General features: G+C 63.5%; 1 protein-coding gene across 2 annotated transcripts; it reads right to left on the bottom strand.

Moving 5' to 3' along the window:
• Positions 1 to 70: 70 nt before the first annotated feature.
• On the bottom strand, positions 71 to 6,940 carry BCAR1 (BCAR1 scaffold protein, Cas family member). 2 transcript variants are annotated; one of them, XM_032700988.1, is made up of 7 exons: positions 6,885 to 6,940; positions 5,384 to 6,076; positions 4,009 to 4,170; positions 3,678 to 3,782; positions 2,101 to 3,249; positions 1,801 to 1,890; positions 71 to 1,441 (listed from the first exon to the last, which is right to left on the bottom strand). In XM_032700988.1, the coding sequence occupies exons 1-7, from the start codon at positions 6,894 to 6,896 to the stop codon at positions 926 to 928; spliced, it is 2,727 nt and encodes a 908-aa protein (XP_032556879.1). In that variant the 5' UTR covers positions 6,897 to 6,940; the 3' UTR covers positions 71 to 925. The 2 variants fall into 2 exon arrangements, with proteins under 2 accessions (XP_032556879.1, XP_032556878.1); XM_032700987.1 differs by lacking the exon at positions 6,885 to 6,940 and having other exon boundaries at positions 5,384 to 6,151.
• Positions 6,941 to 10,049: the final 3,109 nt, after the last annotated feature.

The raw sequence follows: 10,049 nt of genomic DNA, 5'->3' as shown, positions 1-10,049 counted from the left end.
CCCTGCACTGCTACCCCTCATTTCCCCCAAACCCTCACGTGCCCCATTAAACCTCTGTGCACCAGCAGCCTCCATTGGCTACGAGATCTTTTAGGGGGACAGGATCCCCCCCGTGCCAGGGGATCTCCCTCACCTCGGGAGGCACACGCAGATACCCAGGAGATGGAGGGGGGTTGTAGGCAAATCTTTATGCTGCTGGGGGACTTGGGGCCAAGTTTTGGAGGGGGCTGCCACGTGGTAGCTCCGGGAACCAGCGGAAGCTTCCCCTGTGTTCAAAAGGCACCAATTTCAGTTCGCGGTTCGGTTACAGCTGGTACTGTATCACACCCCGAGACGTGAGAACGCACAGGTTAGCCCCTTCCTGCCCCAGCAGCTCCCCACCATCCCTTACCCCTCCGGGGACCCCTATCCCCAGGCTCCAGCACACAGGGGGACAGTACAACCTATCTGTGTCATACTGTCCCACCACCACAGGGGGTGGCTTCCACACCATTAGAATCTGCTGGTCACTGTAGAGTGGCTCTGACGTCCCCCCAAGAGCGAGGCAGCCACAGCAACACCTCAAATTGCCAGGCACATCCTTGTCTCAAGAGGGACACGGCCCCATGCCCTCCAGACCAGGACTGGTTGCCGGTTTTGTATAGAGAGAGGACAGCAGGGAAGGATTGGGCATAGATGCACCTCCCAGCTTTGCTTCATTATGGGCACAGCTCTGAAACCATTCCTGGCCTCTGGCCGGAGGGAAGAAGAGGGAGGGAGATGATGGCTGCAGCCCATCACCCCTCTCCCCATGGAGCCCCCAGCCCCCCAGTGTGCATGAGTCTCTATGTACATGTCCACTTACACCAGGTGGAGAGGACTCCCATGGAGGGGAACACATGTCTGGGGTGGGGGCCAGAGAGAGGGGACAGTGGCCCTGAGGCCATCACATGGCTGCCAGCTGGCCCAGCACCATCCTGAACTGCTGCGTGCTGTTGGCGAGTTCCTTGACGCGCTCCACCATGTCCTTGGACGCGGCAGGAGAAGGGTAGTGGAGGGCGGCTGCCTTGGTGGTCGCCACGATCTCCTTGAGCATCTCACAGAGGAGGTTGCTGTAGTGCATCACCTTGTGCTGGACGTCCTGGGCCTTGGCCTGGCGGGACAGCGTGTCCCCAATGAAGACGAGCTTGTGGGCGCTGAGGATGACGAACTTGCTGTGGGCCACGAAGATCTTGGGGGGTTGGTTGGTGCTGACGGCGGTGAAGAAGGCGTCGACAGCGTTGGTGAATGTGGTAAGGTTGGCCTCGCACTGCTCCAGGTAGAAGAGGAGGAGCTGGCGGTCGGCAGGACACAGGGCCCCGCTGCCCCGCGCCGGGCCATAGTGCTGGGAGGGGCTCCAGTTGGACAGGTCATTGTCGATGGGGCGCGACACCTCCTGCTCCAGCCGCTCAAACTGCTTCAGCTGTGGGAGGGATGAGCGTGAGGCAGGGTGGCCACTGAGCCAGCACCTGCTCCCCCTCTCCGGAGCCACCAGCACGGGTGGCCATAGCCACCAGCCCCAGGGAAAAGAGCGAGGGACAGTGCCAGCCTCAGGACAACTATACCACACCCCTCTCCAGAAGCAAGGTGTCTATGCCCCTTTCCACTGGCACAGCATTGGTATGGTATGGAAGGCAAGGCAAAACCCTCCACTGGGACAGACAGGGAAGAGGGCTGTGATCAGACTGGCAGCAGAGGTTATGAGGGAAGCAGGACCCGGGGTCCTGCCTGCTCTGGGCACTGTGCCCAGCAGTGCCTACCTGCCTGCCCTGGTGTCCTTACCTGCTGGTGCTCCAGCTGGTCCTTGCTCTGCCGGATGATGTTGCCTTTCTCCAGCAGCTCCTTCTGGGTCTTCTCAAACTCCTCCTTGCCCTGCAGGAGCATGACATGGAAGGGGTCAGCAACATCAGCCTTGCCAGAGCAAGCTCCCACCTGCCCCAGGACACCCCTGGTCCCCACAACCCTCAAGCTGGAGGATAAGAGCAAGACGTGTGTGGCAGAAGCAGAGCTGCCTAATCCCCCTGTGCCGGGGAAGCACCGGCACAAACGCTCCCTGTGGGGAGCAGCCCCCCCCGTGCCCACCTGGAGATGGACATAGTCGTAGTCCTCCATCCAGCCGCTCTCACTGTTCTCGTAGGGCCCGTCGGGCGACTCCTGGGCCAGCAGCTTGGGTGGGGAGGGCAGGGGCCGGGACTGGATGCTGCTGGCTTTGTCGGAGGGGTGAGGGGGCCCATGGCCACCGCTCTCCGCCGCCGGCTTTGTCCGTTTGAAGAGGAGGGAGGCATTGCCATGCAGGAAGGAAGCCAACTGCTTGGTGTCATCGGGGACACCACGTGAGTGCATGATGAAGTGCTCCAAGTCATCCGTGCCCGGCTTGCTGCTGGTCAGCGCACTGGGGGCCCAGTGGCAAGCGTCCAGCGCTTGGCCGTGCCGTGCCAGGGCCTGGTAGACCTCCTCCATCTTCTGCAGCTGCTTGCTTAGCTTGGCGTACAGGGAGCGGTCCGAGGCCTGGGCAGCATTGCCCACTGCCCCCCGGGCAAACTCCAGCAGGTCCCGGAGGGCCGTCCGGACGCCCTCGGCCGCGCCGCGGATGCTGGTGGCGTTGGCCTCCATGTGCTCGGGGCTGCGCCAGTTGGTGCCGATAAAGGACATGAGGTAGGAGACGGCGCTGCTGACGCCGTGCTGGAGCTTGGCCAGTGTCTCCATAGCGGCGTCCAAGTCCAGGGAGAACTCCTTGCCGGCTCCCTTGGCCGGCTCCTTCACGGGCACCACATCCAGTGAGGACGTGGAGATGTTGCTGCGGGTGCTGCCCGTGCTGGAGGCTGAGAGGCGCTTGGCGTCGGCGCCCTTGGCCTCGCGGTCCACTTGCGGTGGGACATCGTAGATGTACTCGCCTTCCGTGTCCACGGAGCCCTTACCCTGGGCGTGCAGGTCCCGGGGCACGTCGTACACCTCCTGGGAGGGGAAGGTGGATCCCCCCAGCTTCTTGAGGCTGGGGGGCACGTCGTAGATCTCGTGGGAGAGCGGTTGCTCAGGAGCACCCTTCCCAGCTGCCGGTGGCACATCATAGACATCCTCTGGCAAGTAGGGCTCCTGCTGGGTCAGGACGAGGGGGTGGCGGGAGGGGTCGAAGGTTTTCTGCTTGGCGAAGGCGGGGGGCACGTCGTAGGTCTCCTCCCGTGCCGGGCCATCCGGCACGTCCTTGCTGACCGAGGGGGGGACGTCGTACACCTGCAAAGGCAGAGCAGCAGGCACTGTCAGCACTGTTGGAAGGGTTGGCCTGGCTCAGGTATAGAGGTGCAGACGGGCTGCCCTATGCTGTGGGGCACACAAGAGCCACCTCTGGGCATGTACGATGGCACTGGGTGGGCACCAGGATGGAGCCACACACCCCAGAGGTTCCCCTGCCCTTTGGGACAGGAATCACAACATCCTAGAGCAGCCCAGGTTGGAAGGGACCTTGAAACATCACGGAATCCCAACTCATCCCCTGGATGTGAACATCCAGCACCCTGTCTCCTGGTATCCTGAAAGCCTCTAGTGCCAGGGACACCATCACATCTCTGGGGAAACTGATCCCTGGGAGAGTGAATTATTGTTTGCCCTATAAAAACCTGTCTTTCTTATACAGAAGCTGGGAGCTTCCCAGTAGCACTTACAGTTTGGGGCAGGTTCTTCTCCACGCTGGGAGGCACATCGTAGATCTCCTGCCCTGGGTCCTGCCCATTGGGACCCTTCACTGCCATGGGGGGAGTGTCATAGACCTGGAGAGGGGGACACAGAATGATATATCGGAGATGGCATGGGTACTCATCTCTGCCCAGGGACCAGCTGGGAAGGATGGAGGTGCTCAGAAGCAGTCCCAAGCTTCATAAAGTGCACAGGTTTGGGTGCAATTTGCCCAGTTTTGGATCCCTGGCTGTGCCAGGTCATTTCCCATTCTAGAGGATGGAGCCAAAGATACCCCCTCAACCCCACAAGCAGCCTCACCTCCTGGCTGAACTGGCTCGGGACCCCCCCTCGGACAGGTGGCACATCGTAGATCTCCTGGGAGCCCGTGGAGATGAGATGGCGAGGGAAATCATACTCAACCTGCTCACCCTTGGGGGAGTCATAGACATACACCTGCCCCATGCGGGTGGGCACCAGCACCTGGAAAAAGAGGGAAAAGTGATGTGGGGACTGCCGAGCACCCCTCATCCTGCATCATCCCCCCCAGAGGCAGCACGGGGCTGCAGAGGGGCTGGGTGCGCGGTCCGTACCCGCCGGTGCGGCAGCGGGCACGGTGGTGCCCACGGGAGGGCGCTCCCCGGCCGGGCGTGCGGGCTGCCGGGGACGGGATGATCTCACCGGTTATTTATAGCGGCGACAGAGCCTCGGAGAGAGACAAAGCCCGGCCGGCACAGCCGCGGGGAGCAGCACGGAAGAGCCGATTCGGGCACCGAGCTGTGGGCAGAGATCTGCCTACGCCTGGAAATCCCTGCCCATGGGTTCACCCCCGAATTGGTCGTTCCATGGCGACACGAGCGCGGCAAATAACCAAACCTAGAGGGTCATGGCACCCTGCCCAACTGGTGCTAAGAAGGGCTGAGGTGTCGGGCTGGTTCTCAGTTTTAGGATGCTCCTCATGCCCTGGATGTGATTGGCAGCTCCCTCTCCTCACTGGCTACTTCCCAGGGGTGTGAGTCAGGCAGCCTTCCCAGAAAACGCGATACCGATAACACCTCACTCTTCTTCCCTGGGATGACGTGCCAGGGAAGGGGCAGAGCCAGGAGGAGCGTGGTGTCGGGGATGGAGCTGTTAGGCTCCATGCTGGGGACAGGCTGGTGGCTCACCCTTGCCTCACCAGTAAATCCAGCAAGCACTGGCAGGCTCTTTGGCACAGCCAGGACATGCTGGCACCCGCTGCCTGCTCCTGCCCGCGCTCCCAGCAGGAATGAAACCTCACAGCACTGTGCTGGGTACCACAGCTACTTCCACAGCTGCAGAATCTGGCCAAAGGAGCCCTTGTGTTATCAGCCCTCTGTGCCCACACCAGACATGCTGCCATGCCCTGGGTGACAATGGCAGAGCCTACACAAGAGACCATGAGGACCCAAGTGCCAAATGCTGTGCCAGCCCCAAGTGGGGCAGCCCAGGTCAACCAGGGCACCACAGCCACTGCAGAGACTCCCTCACTGCACCCCCTCCTGCCAGCAGTGCAGGGAAGGATGCCCCCACAACTCCAGCAATGGGCACAAGGGCTGCCCACTCCAAGAGACACCAGTGGGCTGATAAGCCCAAGCCCTGCCACCCACTCACACCCACGGACCACAGAGTACCCCACAACTACAACATGCTCCCCACTCCAGTCTCCCCGTCCTACCTTTCCCTGGGGCTTGTGCCCTTCCCAGCTCCTCATGTCCAGCGACGGGGGCACCTGGTAGATTTCTTGAGCCTGACCAGCTGAGGGAGGAACCTGGTAGACATCCTGGGGAGGACTGGCAGAGCCCCCGGGGTACGCCTCTGCTGCCTGGCCCAGGGAGGGGGGCACCTGGTAGATCTCCTGGCCGGGGCTGGGGAAGGTGTGGGGAGGTGCCTGCTTCGGGAAGGTGGGCGGCTGCTTAGCCGGGGCAGGAGGAAACTGTCCGGTGGGTGCCGAGCCCGGGTACAGACTCTGCTGTCCCTTGTTGGGGACCGGCATCAGGTAGACGTTGTCCCCTTGGGGGGCATAAGCAGGGTGCATGGGTGTGTACTGCGAGGCGGGCGACAGCGGGGTGTATCCCCCTTGGTGGTGGTACGGCAGAGCCGGCTGGGGCACCGACGGCTGCGGCGGCGCCTGCCCCTGCGCCGGGCCGGGCGCTTGCTGCTGCTGCTGCTGCTTCTTGTCGTACATCCCCACCAGGATCTTGAGGCGGTTCCCGGGGACGATGCCCTGCCGGCCGTGGAGCGAGCAGAGCCACCAGCCGTCCAGCCCCTGCGTGTTGCGCTCCAGCACCGTCATGATGTCGCCCTTGCGGAAGGAGAGCTCGTCCGGGGACTCGGCCACGTTGTCGTACAGCGCCTTGGCCAGCACGTTCTGGAAGAGAGCCCCGCGCCGGGGCGGTGAGCCGGGCCCCGCCGGCCGCGGGGGCGTCATCCCGGCGGGCCGGCAGCTCAGTGCCGGCACAGAGCCCCGCGGGCCGGGGGCTTCGCCGAGCGCCTCCCGCCAGCGGGATCTGCCCGCTCCGACCGCCGAGGGATTCCCCGCTGGAGCTCAACCCACTCTTCCCAGAGGTGGTGCTGGGAAGGGGCCGGGCCCTTCCTCCTCCCCGGTTTCGGGGGGCCTCCTCTGCCTCTCCCGCCCCTTCCCTCCGCCGCCGCGGAGGAAGTGCCGGGGCGGTGAGTCAGCCGTGTCCGTGGCCATCCCACGGCTCCCGCCGCCGGGCCTGGGCCCCTCCGGCCCCGCGGGGTCCCCGGCCCGGGCCAGGACGGCACCTGCCAGCGCTGCCCGGGGGACTGCGGCCCGCCCGGGGCGGCGGGGCCCGATCCCCGGCTCTCCCGCGGCTCTGCCCGGGCCCTGCCCGCCGCCGGTGCCACCCTGCCCGGCGGGGCGGGGGCGGAGGCCCTTGGCCCCGGTGGGGCCCCCGCGGGTCCCGCAGATCCGCGACCCGCCGGGAGCAAAGGAGGGCGGGCAAGGCCTGACCGCCCCGGTGCGGCGGGGCTCGGCCAAGGTCACGCCAGCGAGATCGGCCGCACCGAGGGGGCCCTACCCATGGTGGGGGGACTGCGGCCTTCCTCCCCCATCCCCTCCTCCTCCTCCTCCCTGGCGGGGCCCCCCGTTCCCCCGCGTCCCGCCTGTCCCCGCGCACGTCGCCGTGTCTCCCCCCGCCCCGCGCCCCGCTCACCAGGTAGTTCATCTTCCCGCGGGGCCGGGCCGGCCGCGGCGGGGGCCGGGCCGGGAGCAGGGCCGGGGCCAGGCCAGGCCGGGCCGGGCCGGGCCGGGGGCGGCGGGGCCGGGGCCGGGGCGCGCGGGCGGCGGCGCCACACGGAGCGTTCGTTATAGCGCCGCGCGCGCCCGGCCCCGGCCCCGCCCGCAGCCATTGGCTGCGCCCACGGGGGCGGGGCCCAGGCAGGGGCGGGGCCCGGGAGGGGCGGGGTTAGGCGGAGGGGGCGGGGCGAGTGTGCAATGTGTGTGTAAAGGGTGTGGAATGGGTGTGTAAAGGGAGTGGAACGGGTGTGTAAAGGGTGTGCAATGTGTGTGTAAAGGGCGTGGAACGGGTGTGTAAAGGAGGGTAATGGGTGTGCAGTGAAGGGCAATGAGTGTGTAAGACATGCGGTGGATGTGTAACGGGTGTGCAGCAAGGGGTAAGGGCAGTGTAACAGGCGTGAAACACCTGTGCAGTGAAGGGTTATGTGTGTAACAGGTGTGCAATGAGCCTGCAATAGGTGTGCAACAAATGGGTGTGCAAATGAAGGGCAAAGGCTGTGCAGTGGGTGTATAGTGAGCAAAGGGTAATGGGAGTGTAACTGGTGTGCAATGGGTTTGCAACAAAGGGTGACAGGAGCGTAACTGGGGTGTTCTGGGGTGTGTAACGGGCAGGGTGTGTAACGGCAGGGGGATGTAAGGGGCAGGTAACGGGCGAGTGTAGGTGCAATGGCTCACACGGCAGAGCACACATGGCACACCATGGCACATGTGGCATACATGGCACACCTCTGCTGCCCGCCTGGCCTGTTCCAACAGCCCGCCCACATGGCCCATGGGCACCCCAACAGCTGGTGAGCCTGGACCTGGCACCGGCGCGTGCTGCGCCGCAGGCCCTGCCATCAGCAGCACGGCCGGGAACAGGCGGGGGGGACCGCGGGGCTCCCTGGGAGCTGTGGGACACACGTGTGAGCTGTGTGGGGACACAGGACCTGTGGACACGCACAAGCTGCACAGACACCCATGCTGCTCCCCGAGCATGCGAGAGCACGCAGGGAACCACGGAAAGGGACACGAGGGGTGAATGCAGCTGCGTGGGCACACGGGCGAGTGGGTGGCGAGGGGGCCTGCGCGAGAGCCGCGGGCAGTGAGTGAGCCGTGTGTGCGGGGGCAGGCGAGGAATGTGCCCTTGCCCCTGCCCGTGCCTTCCGGCCACAGTTCCCGCAATGGCATTTCCTCTCACCCTCAGGGGTTACCTTTGGGCCACAGGCCACATCAGCGTGCAGTGGCAGTGTAGAGGCCAGACTGCAAACACATGCCCTTCTCCAAAAAGCAGGGCTTGTTCCACTCCCTGAGAGCCACCACCGCTGTCCCCTGCTGGAGGCACGTTTCCCTGCTCATGGCTGGCAGAAAGGGACACTGAGGCACAGCCGAGGTTGGCAGATATCCGGAGGCAGAGACTGCGGTTGCACCCGCAAACCGCAGCTGCCCCGGCACAGGGGACTGTGGTTTCCTCTTGTTGGTGACAGCGCAGGGACTGAGTGCTGTGGGCATCCTTGGGATGGGCTCTCAGCTCCCCAGCCCCTCTCCCACCAAAGCAGCTGATCCCATGAGGCCACAGTGTGTTTGGAGACCCTGAGCCTCATGTGGGCCCCCCAGCCAGCAGCAAGGGTCTCCTGGGATCCCTGTGGTGTCCCCAGGGTAAAGCTCCCACCATACGGCTTCAGGCAGGTGCCGAGGGGCCGCAAACTCCCTTCTTTCAGACTTCAAAGCAGTGGGGATTTCATTTTTCCCTCTCCCTGTGCTGATGCTCAGATCAAAGTGTTCCCTGTCAAACTTGATCCCATTTTTGGTCCATTGGAGCCAAAATCACTGCTTACATGTGCTGAGTACCTTGAGCTGGCAATGGCTCCTGCACACCCCTGCTTCCACAGCCAAGTGCCCGGGGGGCAACAGGCACCAACAGGTCCCCCTTCGGCTTCTCCCACCTCTGAGAAAACAAAATGCCAAAAAGAAGGTCAAAAGTGAAGCACTCCAGGGGCCCTGTGGCACTGGGGATGCTCAGAGCTGGGCTGGCGCTGCCTGAGCATCCCTGTGCCACTGGTGGTGGGGCAGAGTGAGGGTCTCACCAGTCCCAAGCCTTGGTTCTTTGCTGGCTCTGGTGGACACGGCGCTGGGTGTTTCGGGGTGGATGCTGCTCGGGATGCAGGTTGCCCCAGCAACGGTTGCTATGGAAAACACTTCAGTGGCAAAATTTCCAGCCATATTCACGTGTCCGTCATTGTCTTCCGGAGGGTCCCTGGTGTACGACGAGCCAGGCACGGCTGGCTCTGCACGGGGCTGCAGGGGACTGGCTGTGCCCAGCCTGGCTTCTCCTGGCTTTTTGCAGCTCTTCCCACTGGTTCTGGTGTGAGAAGGTGTCAGAGGCCCTTAAAGTGGAATTTGGGGGAGCACGGCAGACATGCATGGGACAGGGGGAGCAGGCTGTGCTGAGCCATGCCACATTAACTGGCTAATTGCTGATCAGTGTTCTGTTGGCCCAGCCATGCCACAACCATCAGATGAGATGTGTTTTGGTGAACCCATGCCAGATTCACCAAAATAGCTCTGGGACAGCAGGACATATTGGGAAAGGGGCTGGCACTGGGATGCTTGCAGGCACCAACGGCTCCATCCAGGGCTGCCTGCTCCTGCCCACAGCCCTGCCAGGTCCGTGCTTCAGAAAGCCTCTCCCCACCTCCTGGAGCAGCAATAGGATTACACGGGACTGAGTCTCCTAGCAATGAACAGAGAAATAAATCCTATAAGGCAGGACAGGATTTATTAGACTTCAATATTCTGGAAATAATGAGGACATTTCTCTTGGCTTGTAATATCACGGGACCCAACAGGATCACAACCAGGATTTATCCCTGTGCTTCTCCAGGGGGCTGGGTCAGTTCTTAGCTGCAGAGAGATGTCAGGGGAGAGTGCTTGCCTTTTGAGAGAGCAGGATGAGCGGGCACCCCCTCATCTCCAGAGAAGCTGAGGCGGAGTGCGGGCCTTGGGCTGCCCCAACAGTAGCGGCTCTGTTTGTCTCCCCATTCATTCCCTGGCGAGGGCTGGCGCTGATCCTCGCCCCCAGCCGGGGCTCACCCGGGAGCAG

The sequence above is a fragment of the Chiroxiphia lanceolata genome, chromosome 13 (assembly GCF_009829145.1).
Source record: "Chiroxiphia lanceolata isolate bChiLan1 chromosome 13, bChiLan1.pri, whole genome shotgun sequence".
Lineage (NCBI taxonomy): Eukaryota > Metazoa > Chordata > Aves > Passeriformes > Pipridae > Chiroxiphia > Chiroxiphia lanceolata.
This window is presented reverse-complemented; position numbering and strand designations above follow the sequence as displayed.